Source organism: Eptesicus fuscus, chromosome 15, assembly GCF_027574615.1.
Source record: "Eptesicus fuscus isolate TK198812 chromosome 15, DD_ASM_mEF_20220401, whole genome shotgun sequence".
In the NCBI taxonomy this organism is placed as follows: domain Eukaryota; kingdom Metazoa; phylum Chordata; class Mammalia; order Chiroptera; family Vespertilionidae; genus Eptesicus; species Eptesicus fuscus.
Genome location: NC_072487.1, coordinates 7,180,991 through 7,201,975, shown reverse-complemented (window position 1 = coordinate 7,201,975; position 20,985 = coordinate 7,180,991). Strand labels below are relative to the sequence as shown.

The 20,985-nt window shown below is 41.9% G+C and overlaps 1 protein-coding gene across 1 annotated transcript in view; it reads right to left on the bottom strand.

Annotated features, from left to right (window-relative positions):
• Window positions 1–281: 281 nt before the first annotated feature.
• Window positions 282–20,985, bottom strand: part of ERCC6L2 (ERCC excision repair 6 like 2) — a 131,913-nt gene continuing 111,209 nt past the window's right edge. Inside the window, exons 18-19 of the mRNA XM_054727094.1 lie at window positions 7,121–7,302; window positions 282–2,074 (exon numbers count right to left, since the gene is read on the bottom strand). Coding sequence (XP_054583069.1) covers window positions 1,108–2,074; window positions 7,121–7,302 — 1,149 coding nt within the window. The 3' untranslated portion in view covers window positions 282–1,107. The remainder of the gene's footprint in view (window positions 2,075–7,120; window positions 7,303–20,985) is intronic.

Below are 20,985 nucleotides of genomic sequence, written 5' to 3'. Positions count from 1 at the left end.
TTTTCTGGAAACGCCCGCCAATCAGCCTGCGAGCTCAGTGGGGGAAGCTGCTACGGTGCATCTGAATGTGGTCAGAGAAGCTGCAGGTGTCGGCTGCCAGGTGCCAGCCCCGCCAGGCTTCACAGACAGGGTCCCCTCTGTCACCGGAGCAGCGTCGCACCTGGACCTCTGGAGCTCCTAGCACAGTCCACTCGGGCTGAGCGAATGCTTCCAATGAAGGAATTCAGCAATGAGCACATTCCATTGGGTGCACACCGTATTAAGTTAAATCCAACAGGATATAAGTTTCAAATAAAATATTTACTCATTTCTTTATACTTAAGAAATACAAAAGTACTCTGCAAAGCTTTACAGTGATTAGATCCTAGTAGTTGTATGAAAAGTTGAGACAGTGACATCCTGGGGCTAAGGTAATAATCATACCACTTCAGCATCATATCTCATATGGTAAAGTTATACATTAACCCTTTGATTTTGAGCAGTTATAAACTTACTATTTTAACATAATACCACATACTCATTTCTAGTAATTATTGTCACCTACAGTAATTTAACAACAGTAGACATGATACCGAGGGTAAAGGAAAACAGTTGACGTAATAATTTTCCAACTGTTAGTAAGAACACCTCAATGTACACTTGATTTGGGCAGGGGTGAATGTCATCTGGCCTATGGTTTAATGGGATCTGGGAGAGTAAACCAAAGCTTCTTAAACTAGAAGGAGGCCCATCTTGATCAAATTCGACCCTTCCACCTTTCACATTGGGAAACAGCTGGAAAGCAGGGCGCGTGACTTCTCCAAAGCAAGAGAGATGCCCAGATCTCCTGGTAAATACAGAATTGTTTCTATTGCTTATGGAATAAAATTAATTTTATTCTATAAATAAAATCACATTTTATAATAAATCACATTAATAAAATCATAATTTTAAAAAGATCAAATAAGATATCAAGGAAAGAAAATACATGATAATATTTTTGACTTAAAAAATGACCCTAGAGCAAGAGTTTAATAAAAATACATGCTGACAAGTGTGTTCAAGTTAACATAATGAGGGTGAAAGAGTGTTGCAAACATTGATGGCAGCAGTTTGTACATTTATACACTATTCTTGCGTTTTGGTTGTGTTTTCATCGGTATCACTTGAATTTACTTTTTTCCACAAAAAGTTCTCGTTTGATTTCCAAAGCGAAGTTTCTCGCTCCTCTGTCCTGGAGGGTGCAGCCAGGGGCACTTTTTCACACAGAGTCTCTATCACTGCCAAGTCGGTGAGTTTGCTGAGACTGTCGTCATTCTGCTCATTCAGGATGTCCCAGAAATCTTTTGGTCTCTGTTTTGCTTTTGCCATGGGCCCTGAAAGACTTTTCCTTGGCAGTCTTGTGGGACTGTTCCCGTGACTTTTAAAGAGGTCATCAAGAATAGAGGTGTCACCCAGTAAGCCTACCACAGAAATCTTTTCTAACACTGGATTTTTTATCTTTTTGTTTTCCATTTCGAAAAAGGGTTCATTTCTTGAAATGCCCATTCTTGTGAGGTCCTGCTGGTCTGTTATGGTATTTTCTAACCTTCTCTCACATGCTTCAGACGTACTGTTCAGGGAACAGGACGCTGTAGGGCCTTTGGAGACTTGGCCGTGTTTTTCACTGTCAGTCCCTTGGGCAGCGCTTATAGGTAATTTCGGAGTTTCTGCATTGTTAGAAAGCAGCTCTTCTCTACAGAAATCATGACTTTGAGGCTTAACTGATTTTCCCGTATATCTTTTTGGGCTGCAAATTTGAGAATTTTTTTGGGTAGAATCTCTAAATGACAAAGTTTTGGAGTCTGGCAGCTTTTCTTTTATAGAAGACTCTCCCTTTTCAGACTTATTCCTGACTCTCTTTCCTGACTTGTGGGCAGGTTTAACGAGTCCTGCAGCAGAATCCACAAAGAAGTCTTTGACCTCTGGATACTGAGAAGCATAAAAGTCTCTTAGCATTTTCTGTCGTTCTTCTGATGTGGCGTTAGTTATATGTTGAGCAAATTCCTTCACAGAAGACAAATTAAAATAAGAAGCCATTTCTTCAAATTGTTTTCTGAAGATTTAATGAACAAAACCAGTGGTTATTTTTATTACATTTTATTTCTAAAGAACTTGTCATCATAACATGAAATGTAGAAACAAACCATCTTATTCCTTTAGTATATACTACCTTAATTCCATAATAAAAGTGCATTTTACATTAGCAGAATGTGACTTATTTCTTTACACTAGTGAAAAAAATATTTTAGCTCATGAAATCACCAACTTTAAAAATTATTCTGATTTATACTATTAGGTATTTCCTGGGAATTATGAGATCCTGGCACACTACTCTTCCAGTCAGCCAATTTATGACTGACATGAGAATCATAATTCATATAATCTGTATTTGAAAATCTATATTGCATTCAAGTTTCATAAAATTGTCAAAGAAGGGTCTTAATAAATAGAAAAGAAAACATTCTGAGAAATAAGAATTTTTTACTTCTCTGTCCTTTTTCCCCTTCTTCCACACAAACATAGCATAGAATTTCACACAACTTTTTGATGAGCCTAAACAAAAGTTCTAAACTATAAACCTAAATTCTTTCTTCCCCTAATTGGTCCGATTTCAGTATAGACAGCTAAACTAAAAGGTGAGGTGCTATTCTTTCTCCCACAGAACTAGAACGAATAATCCTAAAATGTATATGGAACCACAAAGACACTGAATAGCCATAGGGATCTTGAGAAACAAGAATAAAGGTTGAGGTATCGCATTTCTTGAAGACAAACTCTACTAGAAAGTCATAGTAATCAAAACAACATGTTACTGGCTTTAAACAGACACAGAGATCAATGGAACCGAACTGAGGGCCCAGAAATGAACCCATGCCTATATGGTCAATTAATAGGTGACAAAGAAGGCAAGAATATACAATGGGGTCAAGACAGTCTATTCAATAAATGGTGTTGGGAAAACTGGACAGATACATGCAAATAATGAAACTAGACCACTTTCCTACACTGTACACAGGAATAAACTCACAATGGATTAAACACTAAAATGTGATATCTGTAACCATCAAACCCCTAGAAGAAAGCATAGGCAGTAACTCTCTGACATCGCTCATGGCCATAGTTTTTTTGGATATGTCTCCTTGGGCAAGGAAAACAAAATAAAAATAAACAAATAGAACTACATCAAACTCAAAAGTTTTTGCACAGCAAGCAAAGGAAACCATTAATAAAACAAAAAGACAACCTACTGAATGGAAGAAGATATTCGCCAATGATACATCTGATAGGAGTTAATATCCAATATTTATAAAGAACTTATATAACTCAACACCAAAAAACTCAAAAGAATCCAATTAAAAAATGGGCAGGAGACCCAAATAGATATTTCTCCAAAGAGGACATACAGATGGCCAATAGATATATGAAAAGATGCTCAAAGTCACCAATCATTAAAGAAATGCAAACCATAATGAGCTATCACCTCACACCTGTCATAATGGTTATCCTATCTAAGAAAAGAGTAATATGCAAATTAACCATCACTCCACTACACCCACAAGCCACCTCCACCAGCCACGCCCACCAGCCAATCAGAGCAAATATGCAAATTAACCCCAACCAAGATGTGCCCGCAACCAATGTACATGCCCTTGACAGGAATCGAACCTGGGACCCTTCATTCCACAGACCGATGCTCTATCCATTGAGCCAAACCGGTTTCGGCCCAAGTTTTAGAATTACATCTATATCTTATATACTGTTTCCTTAAAACATTCATTTATTCATTCAACAAAAATGTATAGAACCCTCTTATGTGCTAGGCACTGGGGTAGGAACTGTACAACAGAACAAGCCCTAGTTCCCTGTCTTCCAGGGCTTTCTGAAGGTCAAGCCCGAGCAGAGTGGGAAATCCCATGGCGGGGCCAGTGCAGCGCCCAGAGGGGACCTAACCAGTGACTGGCAGTGGGCCCGGGGATGGGGAAGGCTTCTCCGCTGTCCCCTGAGGCCAGTGAGGCGAAGATGAGGGGGGAGGCCTTCCAGGGAGAGAGGCCCTGGTGCACAGAAGGGAAGAAAACACCGAGGACCAGGCTGAAAACCCACGGGGGGTCTGGATGCCAATTTCAGTTTGAATTTTGCACCTAACAGCATCCTGGGGGTAAAATGTTTAAAAAGTGTGTGTAAATAGAGCTTACTTTTGCCACTCCCACCAGGCTCTATAAAGTTTGTTTCCTTTGATCTTAGTGGCAATCCTCCCTGTGGCTCATGGCCGTGGCCTTAGGGGCACAGCGTGGCCCTATCCCTCCCCCCCCACTCCAGTCCTCACTGTTCCAAACCCAGGTACAAACTATGGCTGATCAGCAGCCATGCCTGCGGCCAACAGAATATTTAATAAACAAACGCAAGCTTCCAAATTTCTGTCCTGGAAACCGTTCATGTCCTTGCTGGAAAGCAACAGCATGCTCTTAAAAGGGTCCAGTTTTCACTTCACGTGAAGCAACCAAGGTAGTATTATTTTGTTTATTAATCATCTCCAAATCCACTCTCCTGGTCTTTCTAGTATTTATGTGTGAAGACTGTTATTTATCCAAGGCTTGGTAGTGCCTCAGCAGCTGGCCGAGGCCGTCGCCTTCGCAGCGCTGCCCGGGCCCCTGCCTGCACTCGGCCCCTCTGGAAGGAGACTGCTTCGACCAGGATGCAGTCAGTTATGCCGAGTGTTACTGGAATTGCTCTCAAACGGGGACTCTGCATTGCCCAGGAAGGCTAGTCCCACACTAAGCTTGCTTTTCTACTTTATAAATGCTCTCTTTCACAACTTTCCTCTCCCTAAATCTCTCTCCCTTTGAATTGATGACTTTAATTGTCCTTTAACTGAGGAAATATCACTGTATCTGTGCCCATATTAGCCTCTTCTCTGTTAAGACCTCGCAAAGACTGCATTTGGCCAGTGGCCTAGATCCTACCCTCTCCTGCCTCCAGCACTTCACTCTTTTCATTCACTCTGGCATGATCTCTCTTTTCCCCATTAGTCTGTTTCCTGTACATACACACAGGTTCTATTATCTTACCAATTTTAAAAAAACCTACCTGTAGAGAGTGCCTGGGAAAGGCCCCTGAGCTGATTGTCATCTGAATCCAGCAGTGCCCGGCAGAGCCATGCCCTGGAAACATACCTTGCCAGAGGCAGGTGTGTTGTCAGCCTGACCTTCAGCCCAGGCGCGAGAGGGTGGGTTTAATTATCTAAATCCAGCCAAGCACCAGGAACAAACACGATTATCCGGGCCCACACAGAAGTTATGATTACAGAGAAGTCACAAGAATGCACATAATCTCGTTTTGGGCTTTAGTAAAACTCCCTGGTATTTTGCTGTATAAAATAAATGTGCTGTATCAGCTCTTGGTCACTGTCTCTCCATCAGAGGACAGCTGTCCCACCCAGCCCCAGCTTTTTCCTTCTATCTCTGTGTCTGTCTCTTTCTTTCATTTTCTCAATCCCCAGCCGCCCCTACTTAGGAACCGGATCGCTCTCTAGCTGCGCTGGACACGGAAAAGAGAGAAATATTTATATCTACCCTTGGTCCCACAATGCCCTCCTTCTGCGGCTACATTTCAAATTCCAACTTAAAGAGCTGTCCCGGGTCTGGCCACTCACTGTTTGCCCACCTCATCCCAGCACTGTCTACTCAGGTCCGAGCAGCCAGTGTGTTCTCTACTGCCCACTCCAGGGGCACTTCCCACAACATTTGATTCAGGTAAGAGCTTCCTCCTTTTCTCTCAGACTTCCGGGCCTCACTGTGCCTCCTACTCAACAGGCCGCCTTCACCTCCAGGCGCAGTCCTGGGGCTTCTTCTCGCCTCCGTGCTCCCTTCCTGTGCTCTTCAGTCCCGGGGGTCCAAACACCATTTATAATCTCTATGCAGATTCTAAATTTAGATCCTAGTCTCAAGATCCCAGAAGAGCAATCCATTGCCTATTCAACATTTTCATAGAACCTCAAATTTAATATGAGCCAAAGAGAACTCCTGTTTTGTGTTTTGTTTTGTTTTAAACTCCAAACTTGTTTCTCTCTTCGTTTCCCTGGTTCAGGAAAACCAACTTGTTTCTCAAGACAGAAAGTTGGGAGTTATTCTGTCTTCTCCCTTTCTCAGCAACCAGTCCAACACCAAACACCTTCATTTAGCTGTTTCTCCATGGCAACAACCCTATTGCAAACCACCATCACATGTCTAATTAGTTCTTCTGGTCTCCCCTCGTCCATGATGCCCTCTTCCACACAGAAGCTGGAACAATGTTTTAGAAACATACATCATATCCTATCCTGCTTCAACAGCCTTCCACTGCACTTGGAACAACATCCAAACCTTCCCCACAGCCCACCAGGCTCGGCATCCTCCAGCTCCATCTACATCTCTCCCTTCATCTCATGCCACTCGCTCCTTGGTTCATTAAGTACTGAGTGCACTAGTCTTCTCTCAGTTCCTCAAACACATCAAACCTCTTCCCTCCACAGGAATGTTCTTATTCTGGTTCTTTGCCCAGTTATCTCTCAGGTCTCACGGTAAATGTCACTTGTGCAGTGCAGTCTTCCATGACCACCCAAGAGAAAGGTAGTTACACCCCTCCTGATCCCATTTTCTCCATCAAGGAGGCCTGACCCTTCCCGTCTCATAACAAGTGTACCATTATATAATTACTTATTTATGTTATTTTTACTTTTGAAATTTATGCAATGCCAAACCCCATCCCACTGCACTATAAACTCTTTTTTTGTTTTTTTTACACTGTAAATTCAGTACCCAGCACAATGCCTGGGTACATATTAGGTGTTCAACAGATATTTAATAAGCGAATGAATATAATATACTTAAGTATTTCATTTACCTACATAAAGTGATTTTCTTTTTTATCAATTCAGAGATTAGCTTTCTAAAAACATCTAAAACATTGGAATTTATTTTTTAAGTTGTACAAATTCAGATTTTTTTCTGAAATATTCAGATGCCAGATATGGTTAACATTAAAATAATGTGTTTGTTTTACTAAGAAGTTGTATTTCCTTTGAGAATCGCTCTTAGAGTCCAGTGTTGTCATAGTGACATACCTGCGAACCCCTTTTGGTGTTTCTCCCAGTAGGAAGGTGGTCTGGTCTGTACGGTAGACTTTCTTCTTCTTCTGGCTCACAGGGTGTGCAATGTAAAGGGGACATGAAACGCCTCCTTCACTTGCTTGTTGAACTTCTTCAGTGTGTGTCGATGTATCTGCCTTCGTTTTATCTCTATATGTCTGAAAAAAGGGAAGGAAGCAAAATTAAGTCTCAAAAAATAGTAATTTTTTTGTCAAATGAGGAGACTGTGTTACGTTTTCAATAATCAAATATATATTCTCCAACTGATATTATCAGATGTTATGATATGCATGCTGATATCCACTATCCTAAATAAGAATGAAAATTAATGATTATTTAAATAATGCCATAAAAATGGGATATTTAAAATTTTTAATTTGGTAATTTTTTTCAAAATTATTTTTTATGTAAATAGTGTAAGTAGTCAAATTGAAAAAAATCATAATCTTTATGTGATAATTAAATAAGAAAACATTTTCACAAATCCCACTTTACCTACTGGGTTACAAGAATATTTAGTGACTTAAAGATGCTAACTACAGTTAATTGAAATTATAGATAGGATCATATTTAATTTACAGACTATGGGTTATTTGGTTAACATAACTGTTAAAAAGAGTGGGCCATTTAAACTACATGGCTGCAATTTCCCTGACAAGATGGTATAGTAAATATGTGGAAAGTCACCATCCCCTATAAGAAATACTGGATACAATTTGACAATAAAATTATATTTGAGTTTAAAACTAAGAAAGGAACATCTCTAGGTGCCCAAAACAAAGAAGTAAGATGGTAGTGTGAGGGGGAGCTGAAGCTCAGTAGCCACCAGGGATAGAGTTTTAAGTTATAGTTTGCAGGACTCCATGTGTGGAGGGGAGATAAAAAATGCTTTAATTTCCTATTAAAAAAACCAGTCATCCAAAAAAAATGCAGCAGCAGTTAAAATGGTATCCAATTTGCAAGTTGAAGCAAGAAAACCCTAAACTGTATACATAGAATAGAAGTAGTCTACCTTCTTATTCTAGACAGAATCACTGGTGAAAAAATGAAATGCCAAGCCTGTGCCATTTGTGGAATCTGACTTTGTAGAACCTAGGTGATATGGAAAATCTAAGTTAAAAACTAACAAAGAAGTGGCCCAGAACCACTGAAAATCATAAGATCTCAATGAGGGGTTAAATACAAAAACATACCATAGGAAGGCATCAATAGTCTAGAGAATGCTTGTGATTCCAATTTAGGATCATGTAAAACCCACCATCATGAAAGTGGCAGATGCAACAAATGTGAGACTATATATCTAAGAAACCATAAATAAAACCATCTAAAATATTTTAAATCATTAGCATGTCCACAAAGAAAAAGATAGAATCCATCAGCAAGAACTGTATATTATACTAGAGGCCCGGTGCACGGATTCATACACTGGTGGGGATGAATCAGCCTGGCCTGCGGGGATTGGGCTGAAACCGGCTCTCCGACATCCACTGAGGGGTCCTGGATTGGGAGAGGATGGTTCTCGGGTGATGCATCCCGGAATTGGGCCCCCTCCTCTCTGGTTCCGGGTGCGTCACCCTAGAACCACAGCTGCCAAGTACCTGCAGCATGGCAGCTCCTGTGTTGAGCATCTTGCCCCCTGGTGGTCAGTGCATGTCATAGCTACCGATCAGATGGTCGAATAGTCAGACGGTCGCTTAGGCTTATACTAGTCTATATAGTATATAGTATATAGTATATAGTATATAGTATATAGTATAAAAAGAAAATACAGCTTTGAAATTAAAAAATATAGAAACAAACTCAAAATATGGGTTAAACAGACTAAACAGCTCTACCTACAATGATGGTTGATAAAATTGCAAAATAAAATTACTGAGAATGCAGTACAGAGATTAAATAAGGAGAGAAAAAGAAATTAAGAGACAGAGGACATACCAGAGAGAAGAGAGAAAATGGAAGAGATAATGGCAGAGAATTAAAGGCATGAATCCTCAAACCAAAAAAGGAGAATCGGTAGTAGAAAAAATAAATTGTGCCTTATTATATCACAGATAAAAGGAGTATCTTTAAAATACCAGAAAGAAAAGACAAGATATCCCACCAAAGAAATGACAAACTAAAGGCAGACTTCTCATTAACACCACTACCACCACCACCATCACTACCACCACCAAATGATAGAGATAATATCATCAACATGTAGAAAGAAAAAACTGTCAATCTAGAACTCTATACTCAGTTAAACTATCATTTAAGAAAATTTTCAGACATACAAAAACTATTAGAGTTTACTAGACAAAGATAGTTGATGACATATTATGTTTCTTTTATGGGAGTTCAATGGAATTGAAGTGCCATATATCAATGAATATGGGTAGGGAATGGCTTTTTATTTTACAAATATTTACTAAGTATCTGTTATGATCCTGTTACCATGCTCTGCAATTGAGAACAAAGGAAATACAAAGATACAAAATACCCTCATATAAACATACACAAAATAAGCTTAAGGGACTTAAAATTGACAAGCTTATTTTTAAAAAATATGTTTTTATTAATTTTTAGAGAGAGGAAAGGAGAGGGAGAGATAGAAACATGGATCAGTGCCTCTTGTGTTTTACATCACAAAAAAACAAGAGCCTGCAACCCAGGAATGTGCCCTGACTGGGTATTGAACCAGAGACTTCTTGGTTCCTGGGCTGATGCTCATCCACAGAACCACACTGACTGGGCGACAAGCCTAGTTTTTTTTAAAACGATAGCACATATAGATTTTTCTTTTAAAAAGAAATTATTTATCTCTTTAACTTATATTGAGGTTCATTTTACTGAAATAAACTGATTATAAGACAAAACATCCTATATAATAAAAGCTTAGTATGCTAAGTGCCTGACCGTTCAACTGTTGACCAGTCACTATGACACACACTGACCATCAGGGGGCAGACACTGTGACTGGTAGGTTAGCTTGCTGCTGGGATCCAGCCAATTGGGATTGGGTGAGATGGGCCGGACATGCCCTGGAGCGCTCCCACGGTCCCTCCCTGGCTGGCTGGCCCCTATCAGGACTGGGTGAGAAGGGCTGGACACGCCCTGGAGCCCTCCCTCGGTCTCTCCCAGGTCCCAATTGTGCACCAGTGGGGTCCCTCGGCCTTGCCTGTACTCTCTCACAATCTGGGATCCCTCAGGGGATGTCGGAGAGCCAGTTTCAGCCCGATACCCACAGGCCAGGCCTAACGACCCCACCAGTGCATGAATCCGTGCACTGGGCCTCTAGTAAGACATAACTATCTTTCCGTTAATACAAACCATTTCTAATGAAAATAGACTTCTTTCAAAATCTACTGTGATTCATATGAATAAACACCATGTTGCAAGTACTTTCTCTAAATATAATTATTAAATCTTAAAAAATTATTGATAAGGAGAGAAAAATGCTTATCTTTAAAGGTAAGTTTGAAAGAGATTTGCAGCATTTATTTTACATCACAAGAAAACAAGATGAATGTAAAAAGTTCCTCATAAAAAGACTCATTATCTTAGATGGTCTCTAAGGAAAAGCTGTCCATTATTATAAGGAGAGATGGGAATGTCTGCATAAGGATGAAGGGAGTAAACTGAAAGAACGAACTGTGCCAACCAAGAACACCCCTCCTCATAGACTGCAATTCCTGAAGCCGTGGAGAAATCGTGCCAGGAAATGGCAATTTTCAGTTATTTACATGATTACGAGAGGTCTTTTTCACTCTAGAAGCATTACAAAGCTCATATTTTGTATAGATACATTTTTCATAAATTAATTTTATAAACTCCAGGAAAATTCAGCCTTTCTAACCATACCTATCAGACATGTGGATCTTTTTGTTTTGGCCGCTTATTACACACTAGAGGCCTGATGCATGAGATTTGTGCAAGGGGCTAGGCCCTCGCAGCCCCGGCTGCCTCGTCCGGCCCTCTTAGCCCCTTGCAGCCTTGGCCGGACCTCACAGCCCCGGCCTCATCCGGAAGGTTGACCGGACGGTCGTTCTGCTGTTTGGTCTAATTAGCATACTAGCTCTTTATTATATAGGATTTTAAAACCTCATTATTTTACACACTATTGAAAAGGAAAAAGCATTCATCTCTCACATGAGCTCAATGGTTCAGATTTCAATTTTAGTAGGTATTTTAACACTTTACTGAAAGGAGGCTGTGAAACAAAATTTTGTTCATTTAATAAACATTTAGTGCTCTTGATATAAAAGTTGGTTTCACTACTTTATAGTAAAATAATATCCTTTACAATAGTATCTATTACAACACAGATGCAATCCTCTATAATAGATTTCTTTACAATCCTTTAAAACTGATATAAGGAAAATAGTGACATAGTGCAATTACAATTGTAGTGACAGTTACAATTTATTATAAAGCAAAGCACAAGGCCTGTGGCCAACATGAAAAGATTCTGGTTTTGTGAACTGGACTCAAACTCATTCATTACTACGTATGTCAGAGCTGCAACACTATGATATGGAGGCAACACAATAAAGTAGCAACAGTAATGAAGACTCAAGTAACAAAAAATTCAGTAAAATGAGCTGGATTAGGAATTTAGATGAGTTTGCTTGCTCAAGAAAGCAAAATACATCTACTCCTCTTTTCCCCATGGTTTAAAATGGCCAAAATATGGAACACTATGTCTATATTGATAGGAAATTTTGTGATCATAACATGAAGCAGAAATCCCAGTATTTGCAAAATCCCCTAATTATTCTTTTTCTTAAAAAGTTTCTTCAAAATTACCCATCAAAATTTGCCTTGAGAAAGCACCTCTATATTCTGTGATTCTGATGAAAGTTTACTTCTTAAGATTTACAGTTTTAATAATAAGAAAGACATTATGAATATAAGAACTTTGTGCAGTATTTGTATAATATAAGTATTTCTGCTAATAAGTATTTTAGAAAGCTTGACACTGTTAGAGTATAATTTATAACTTAGTTATTGCTATGTTCATGATTATTTCCATAAATTATTGAATATTGCTAGGTATTTCTACTATAGTATTTGTATAAAATATCAAATTCAACTTATGGAATCTTTATTAAAAAGAAAACAGTAAGTGTAAGGAATGCAGTAATCATTTCTAGGTAATATAAACATACAGTTAAAAATCCATTTGATGATGAGATTTATTTCATGGAAATGGGGGTTACTTAAGAAGCTTATTTATCAGAGAATATTGATGTAATAATTCTAATTTATGAGTAACATATCTTCCTCCTTTGGACACACACATCCTATATAATAAAAGGCCAGTGACCATGACAGCATAACGACCGGAACAACTGATGGACCAGTCACTATGAGGTGCATTGACCACGTCTCGGTCCCTCCCTCAACCTGCAGGCTCCCATCGCTGGATGGCCAATGGGGAGCCAAGGGGAACCAGGCTGGGTGGCAGTGGAGTGGGACTGGGGACTGGCGAGCGGGCACAAGGCAGACCTCCTGGTCCCTCCCCCGGCCCGCAGGCTCCCATCCATCCTCAGTTTCTTCTGAAAGAAACATGGTGCCTCCACTGCGAAGCCTCCTGAGTGGACACTTCAACAAAGACTTCGGCATCTGCAGCGATCCTCAGCCTTCCCTGCTGGGAGGTGGACGGAGAACATCAGCTTTACAGCACAAACATCTTCCTCAGGAAGAACCCATCACCTCCCTACTCCACAACCACTTCCTGGTCTGCAAGAAACTGGCGCATGCTCCTCCCTGCGGGATGGGCGGGGCCAGAGCCTGAGCTGAGCGGTTCTGTGATGGGGAAAGGCCAAGCTAGGTGGCTGGGCCAGTGCAGGCATGAAGGGATGGAGGGCGGGGCAGGAGCAAGGGGGCAGCCCTGGTTCCCTGCACCTCCTCCCACAGGCATAGCCCTTCCTGGTTGAGTTTCCCATGTCATTGTTAGGGTTTTGGCTGGTGACGCTGGCTGTGAAAGGATTCATGAGAGAAGAGACAGGTGCAGAGAGAGGGCGTTAATTTTACTTCTTTAAAGGGAGCAAAGGGCCAAGTGCCCCTCGATGGCATAAGGCACCTAAGGCAGAGTGGGCGGTTCTTTTGGTCACCGGAAGAACCGGGGTGGGTGACGGCGGCAGGGCTGGACGGGGGACTGGTGAGCAGGCAGAAGATAGCCCTGATCGCAGGCGAGGCCTAGGGACCCTACCTGTGCACGATTTCATACGCTGGGCCTCTAGTAATATATAAAGTGGTCAGTTGCAAATTCCAAAAGGAGAAACCCTGTCTCCTTCAGACACTGTCAAATAGGTCTAAAAGGGTAAAGGGTAGATTATGACTGATTATATAAGTCCTAATTTCACTTATCTAACTAAAAACTTAAATACACAATATGTTATCTTTATAAAAGTAATTATTTGCTATTAAAATAAATTCAGAATATAAAAATTGTTTAAATTAAAACATTAAATATATATTATTTCTATAATTGGTAATTGTTCCAATATATTTTGGCTGAAATAGTCTCCTCACCTACCCACAATTAAATGTTTAACTTGGAAATGGCTCACTTCAAAGACTTCATAAATATCTGCTTTGATTTAATTTTGATAAAGTTATAAAATTATTATTAATTTTTCTGATGTATCTGTAAAATGTGTTTGAAAATATATCATAAAAATTACTATTTAAAACTGTATAATATATATTCTGTAAAATAAAAGCTATGATTATTTTAAGTTATAAAAGACATATATTAAGATTATAATAAATGAGAGGGCACTTTTATAGGAAAAAATTCCTTCTATAGTAGTCAAAGTGTATCCACACTAGACCTAATCAACTGTGTACAATTCTGCACAACTTATTTTTTTTTTAAAATTCATTTTTAAATTACAGTTTACATGCAATAATATATTAGTTTCAGGTATATAGCCTAGTGGTTAGACACAATATACTTTACAAAGTCTATTTCAAGTACCCACCTGGCACCACACATAGTTATTGCAATATTACCGACTATATTCCCTGTGCTGTACATTACATCCCATGACTATTTTGTAACTACCAATTTGTAGTTCTTAATCCCTTCACCTTTTTCACCCTGTTTCCCAGCCCCCTCCCCTCTGGCAACCATTAGCATGTCCTCTGTATCTATGAGTCTATGTATAACATTTCTTACTATCAAGTTTTAGGTTTATATTAGTTCTACCAGGAAAGTTCCTTATCTTCAGACCAACAGTATGAAACATTCAAATGATCTTTGATAATATACTTTCTTTTCCATTGACCCACTGTCTATATTTGAAGGCATCAGATCTAAACCTTACATTATTTTCATTGAACTCGTCGTTTTTGAAAGGCAAACTTAAAAAAAGATAAGTTATATATAAATTTTCAATATGAAAGAGAAAAAATAAACTGACTCTTAAAAACTTTGCAGATAGCAATCTTTGATGTCAGTTTTCTGAGAAAATGTAAAAGTAAATCTTCCCTACCCCACAGCCATATGACTACATTAGCATTTTTCTACTTACTCTTCTGTATATGAAATCTATCTTTATATACTAGGAAACTACACTGGGGTAGTGCAGAGAATATTTAAGGAAAAGAAAAACTCTTTCTATTAATAGTCTTTGAAGTAAAACATAATTTTGGAGATAAATGACTGGAGAACTGTAGAGGACACCTACGTAGGAATAGCAAGGAAATGAGAAAAGTTGATAGGGATCAATCTTTCCCATACTCACCCCCGCCATAAAAAACAGGGCAAAAAATATTACAGTCAAGGAGAGTAAGTTTCCAAAGCAATCATGAACAGCCTCTAGTTTCATTTGGCAGGCGAAATATGATCGTAATCTCTGCCATCTTTCTCAACCTCCTCGAGGCTAATTCCTGGAGACCCATCAATGGCTGGTGCAGATAATGCTGATTTCTTCTCTGCTCATCTATCTCCCACGGATGAGCAGGGGGGGGGGGGGGGGGGGCGGGGGGACAGTGCACAATGAAGCAGAACAGCCCGATATGATGGGACAGCTGTCCACAGTCGGCTATCGGAAATTACTGAATGTTTTATTAAGCGAATTTTGGAATGAGTCTGTCTGCTGAGCTGGTTTCTCTAGAAAACACTTTACAGATAGAATACATAGAACAAAGAGCAGTGTATATTTAATAGTCATAGGTACTGTTTTTCCCTTAACCATAGGATCAGGCTTGATCAGTTACTGAGAAAACTAGAAGCAGGAAGGATATTTTCGAAGGCATGATTAGAAGGTCCTCTGGCTCTGACCCACTGAGAAGCCTGAGTGGAAGGAGCAATTAAAGTGTGGATGCTGAGATCCCAGAGGATCTGCCTGTCACAGGAAAGCTCTTTGATCTGCACCTTGCTCCTGAGAATGGCCCAGAGTCTCAGAAGCCACCCTGTGGTCACTGCCGCCGTGTGCCGCCGTGGGCATACCATGTGGCACAGCCCTCACATTGACCTGATCACACCGACTCTGCCATAAAGCCTAAAAAAGGCAAGCACCCTTTCATTTGTTCCCCCTTCATTAAGCCTTAATTAATGAAGTCTGCAAGGCAGCAATGCTTTTGTTTACACATCTGTTCAAACAAAAAATTTAAAAAGCGGTCTCTTTTCGGGTAAGGGCCAACACTATAAACACATAAAAGTGAAACTTGCTTGTCTTTGCAAAGCAGGGAATCAGGGGTACTATAAAAACATATAGCACCTGCAAATAAATTTATTCAAGTGGCATCAGAGAGTCTAAAACGACAAAACTTTTAAGGATCTTCGCACAAGTGTGAAGAAGCCCTTCCTCAAAATAATCACTCAAGGTTTCTGGCTGGAGGTGGGAAGTGTCTCCCAGGACTCAGCAAACTTAAGGCAGCTGAGAGCTGCCCCTGGTTGTCTTCTCTCCTAGAGAAAAGCCAGCTGGTTAGAAGACCTACCACAAATATATACTAAAGTCAGGTTTTCTGTACATGTTAAAAATAACATTCAAATCTGAAAAAACAACGCTTAGATTCATATCAAAACCTTTTTTGAGGGAATAGACCTATTAAAGTTTGTAACTACAGCTACAATCTATCTCTATATAGAGGGGTGGGCAAATGTCGGTTTTGAACAATAATCTATAATAATAAAAGCGTAATATGCTAATTAGACCAGACAGCCGAACGACCTTCCAGATGTCATTCTGGATGTCCTTCCGGATGAAGCCACAGTGGCGGGGGCCGAGGCAGAGGTGGTTAGGTGTGGTCAGGCAGGCAGGTGAGCAGTTAGGGGCAATCAGGCAGGCAGGCGAGTGGTTAGGCACGATCAGGTAGGCAGGTGAGTGGTTAGGGGCAAACAGGCAGAGTGGTTATGGGTGATCAGGCAAGGCAGGTGAGCAGGTAGGGGCAATCAGGCAGGCAGGTGAGTGGTTAGGGGTGATGAGGCAGGCAGGCAGAGTGGTTAGGGACAATCAGGCAGGCAGACAGAGGCGGTTAGGGGTGATGAGGCAGGCAGGCAGACAAGCCGTTAGGAGCCAGTGGTCCCAGATTGTGAGAGGGATGTCCCGACTGCCAGTTTAGGCCTGATCCCTCAGGGCAGTTGGACATCAACCGAGGAGTCCCGGATTGTGAGAGGGTGCAGGTCGGGTTGAGCCCCCCCATCATGCACAAATTTCATGCACTGGGCCTCTAGTTGCATTATAACTGTAAACCTACATTTGCCCACCCCTCTATATTTAACACTACTTTGCTGTCTGACTGAGCCACAAAAGGACAATTGTATATTGACTGCCCTGAGCTTAGGTTCCTTTTTATCCACAACAGTCCATTCTCATCATCCAAGAAGCTTACCTATTTAAAGACAGAACAGAGTGACAGCTGTGGGAGGACACACTGTAAACAGATATGTGTAAGCCCCATCTCCTTGGGGTCTGCTAACCTGAAGGCACTGCCATTCATGACCACAGAGGTCAACCTGTGGGAAAGGACCAGGTGAGGCAATGGCAGCTCCTTCGCCAAAGCCTGCAGATGAGCAACGTGGAGGGTTCACCGATACCTCCAGTCCTCCACAGGCAGGAAGCCAGGGAGAAAAGTCCCTTTAGTATTCCTACAAAGGTGAGAGAAGGACCAGGGCTGTCTGAGGACTGGGGGCTAGGCCTTACCCAGACACTCACTGTAAACCTTAGGGGAGGTTTTCTCTCTTTTGAGCCCATTGGGATCCGGAGGGTAGGGGATTTTACCAGGACTCCCACCTGCCTCTTCCATTTTTAAAAGTCACAATTCTAGCAGTCTGTGAAGAATCTCCACTAAGTGGTAGTGGGCAGGTCCTTAGCATCTTTTTTTTTTTTTAGGTCCTTAGCATCTTATAGCCCTGATCTCAACTCCAATCTTTGTATTGAGTTTTATTACTGTAAACTTTTCTCTAAAGACTATTTGAAGGTTTTAAACTACATTAGGGGCCCAGTGCACCAATTCGTGCACCTTGAAAGGAACTGTGGGCCACGAGGCTGTGGTAGGCACAGGAGTGGGTCTCGGCCCATCCTCCGCACCCCAGCCCGGCCCTTCCTGCTGTGGTCCCCGGTGCCCTGTCTGCCTGCAGCCCCGCTCCTGCCACTGCTCCTATGCACTGATGGCACTGGCCCTGCTCGAACCCTCTGACGGCGCCCAGAGATTGGGGCCGGTGCCAGCAGTGGGTGCAAGCAGGGCCGACGCCATCAGCAGGTGCGAGTGGCGGCTGCTGCCCCGATCGCCCCTCAGGAGTAGGGGGAGGTCGAGAAGCCCTCAGTGGCAATCAGGGCCGGCAGCTGCTGCTCGCACCCACTGATGGCACCGAGGGATCGGGACTGGCACTGGGCACCGGCAAAAGATGAGTGGTGGCTCCAGCGCTGGCTGTGGGTGCGAGCGGGGCCGGCAGCAGGTGCGAGTGCTGGGCAGGACTGTGGCACATGGGAGCAAAGAATTTTCAGTAACCCCCAGAGGCTCGCCCCAATGACAGCAACTGGCCCCCGCCTTGGTCTGGCACCCCTGTTCACCTGCTACACCATCCTGCTGCGGCCAACTCCCGCCATGTCCTTCACATGCCCCCTGGTGGTCAGTGCATGTCATAGTGACCATTTGTTCGGTTGTTCTGTTTGTTCCACCATTTGGTCTATTTACATATTAGCCTTTTATTATATAGGACTAGAGACCCGGTGCACAAAATTCGTGCATGGGTGGGGTCCCTAGGCCTGACCGGGATTAGGGTTGGTCAGGTTCCCTGCCTCCCCGCTTCCTCCTTCCCTTGCTGCCTGTGTCCGCCGCCACCCACCCCTGGCTCCCCATCCTAGCCTGGGGCACGGCCCTGACTGGGCGATCGGGACCTGCCAGCCCAGGGGAGGGACTGGGAGGTTGGCTGGCAGGCCCCATAGGCAATCGGGGCCTACAGGCTGGGGGCAGCTCCTGCGTTGAGCGTCTGCCCCCTGGTGGTCAGTGCGTGTCATTCTGGTCATTCCAGTAGTTCCATTGTAACGGTCACTTAGGCTCTTATATATATATAGATAATACTTGTTATATGACAAGATCACAGAAGGGTGGTGCCGATGGGAAAAAAGTTAAAAAGCCTTTCTTGGCTGCACCCGCGCCTGCTTGCCTTCCCAGTGGCTGGCACTTCCCACGAGGATCCAAGCTCCTCATTCCCCTCCTCCGTGGACCCAGATAGAGTAAGTGTAGGCTGACTTGGTCACTAGGCCACTGATGGTTCTCTAGCGGCTAAAGAACATTTCAAGCAACATGCCACAAATGACTCTGAGATACTGCAAACAGCTGTGAGATAGGATACAGATTATTAAAATAATAAAGTACTTACACCTGAATGATCCCCTATAACCACATCATTTCACTCTTCTTATTCTGATATGCTTTCTTGGGTCACACAGGAGAGAAAGGCCCATTGGACGCATTGGGACATGACTCTCCTCATACAGTTCTGAAACTTTTTGGTCTGTGGGGGTGCAAGAGAACCCCAAAACTTTCCTCCCACCTTCTAAGTTCTTCTAGCTGGACTAATAAATGAACAGAGACAGATAAACAGGAGAACTTGACTAAAATTTACTTTATGGATATACATTTGGGGGTGCCATAAGATATGAGACTCAAAGACGCACTGGGCAGTTACGGTTTGTTTATGTGCCATTTTGACAAAGAAGAAGCTGGGCAAGGGCCTGGGATTTCAATGGGGAAGTAGGCACTTCACCGGTAGAGGGGAAAGAGCAAGCATCTGGCAAAGAATTCTTGCAGGGCCACCCAGAAAGAACGGGCAGAGAAGGCTTTTGCTCAGATCCTTACAGTCTTCCACACTTGATTCAAACAGGCCAAGGAAATGTGCTATGAAGACTGTTCCTGAAGCAGGTTGTTCTATCTGAATTACCTTTAGGCAAGAAGGGGGAGGGTCAAAGGTTCTTTCTGAGTTCTTTGTTTCTTAATAACCAGCTTAAAATCAACAACCTAAAAGGCACATTTTGGGGTGGAAAAACTCTGGTCCCTTCAGGTCTTAGAACACCTTATCCTATAAAAATTATTGAGGACTCCCAAGTTCTTTTGTTTATGTGGTTATAGCTACTGAAAACTTATAATATTTATTAATTCATTTAAAAATAACAGGTCAGGCCCTGGCTGGTGTGGTTCAGTTGGTTGAGTGGCGTTCCATGCACCAATAGGTTGCTGGTTCAATATCCAGTCAGGACACATGCCTGGGTTGTGGGCTCAGTCCCTGGTAGGGGCATGCAGCAGGCAGCAGATCCATGTTTTGCTCTTACATTGATGCTTTTCTCTCTCTCTCTCTCTCTCTCTCTCTCTCTCTCTCTCTCTCTCTCTGTCTTCCTCTCTCTCTCCCCCTCTTCCTCCCCCCTCCCTCTCTCTTCCTTTCTCTCTAAAATCAGTTTTAAAAAGAGTAAATTACATGTTAACTTGATTTTAAAGAGAGAGGAAGGGAGAGAGGAAAAGAACCATCGATGTAAGAAACATCAATCAGTTGCTGCCCATAAACACCCCAACTAGGCTCAAACCTCAACCTAATATGTGCCCTGAATAGGAACTGAACCCACAACCTTTTGGTAGGGACAATGCTCCAACTAACTGAGCCACCCAGCCAGGGCCTAAATAACTTTAATAACAACAAAAAATTCCATATTATCCAAAGCAAACAAAAAATGAGAGAAAAGAGTGGCTATGTTTTACTTTTTGCAAGCCTCTTTAGTATCTGTCTAAATAAAAGACAGCTGGATTATCATATCTACTTCTGCATTCAATCTGTGGTTACAATGTCATTTTGGTTGGAGCATATGAAGAAAACCAGTCTCATACAGATATGCAGAAGCCATCAGAATATTTTAATAGCCTTCTCAGACAATTCTTTTCTGATACTATATCAAAATTCAAGGTTAACGTCATGTAAAATATGAAACTATAAAAAGGGGTCACATGCTAAATCTGACAAGCTCAGGGAGGCCTGCATGGCAGCCCTACAAACTTAGAGACCTGGGATGGTCTGAAGTTAAAACCTCCCAACTAAAAGTGAGTCATGGCGGGTAGCCATGTCACAGGGTGGTATTTTTTTCCTAACACACACACATCCCCTACCCTTAACTGAGCCTGTCTGTGGTCTCTTTTTTTTTTTTTTTCATCTACAATAACATACTTTTGGCGTATTAAAGAAATTTCCTCTTTTCTGGACCCCTAGAAGCACAACCATTGCACAGAGCAGAGACCATAAATCCCCATTGTTACTGTTATCATCTTAATTGTTGACTATTAAAACTATCTAGCCTATACCCACCAATGCAAAAGAAGTATGTCTATCACAGTGGTCGGCAAACTCATTAGTCAACAGT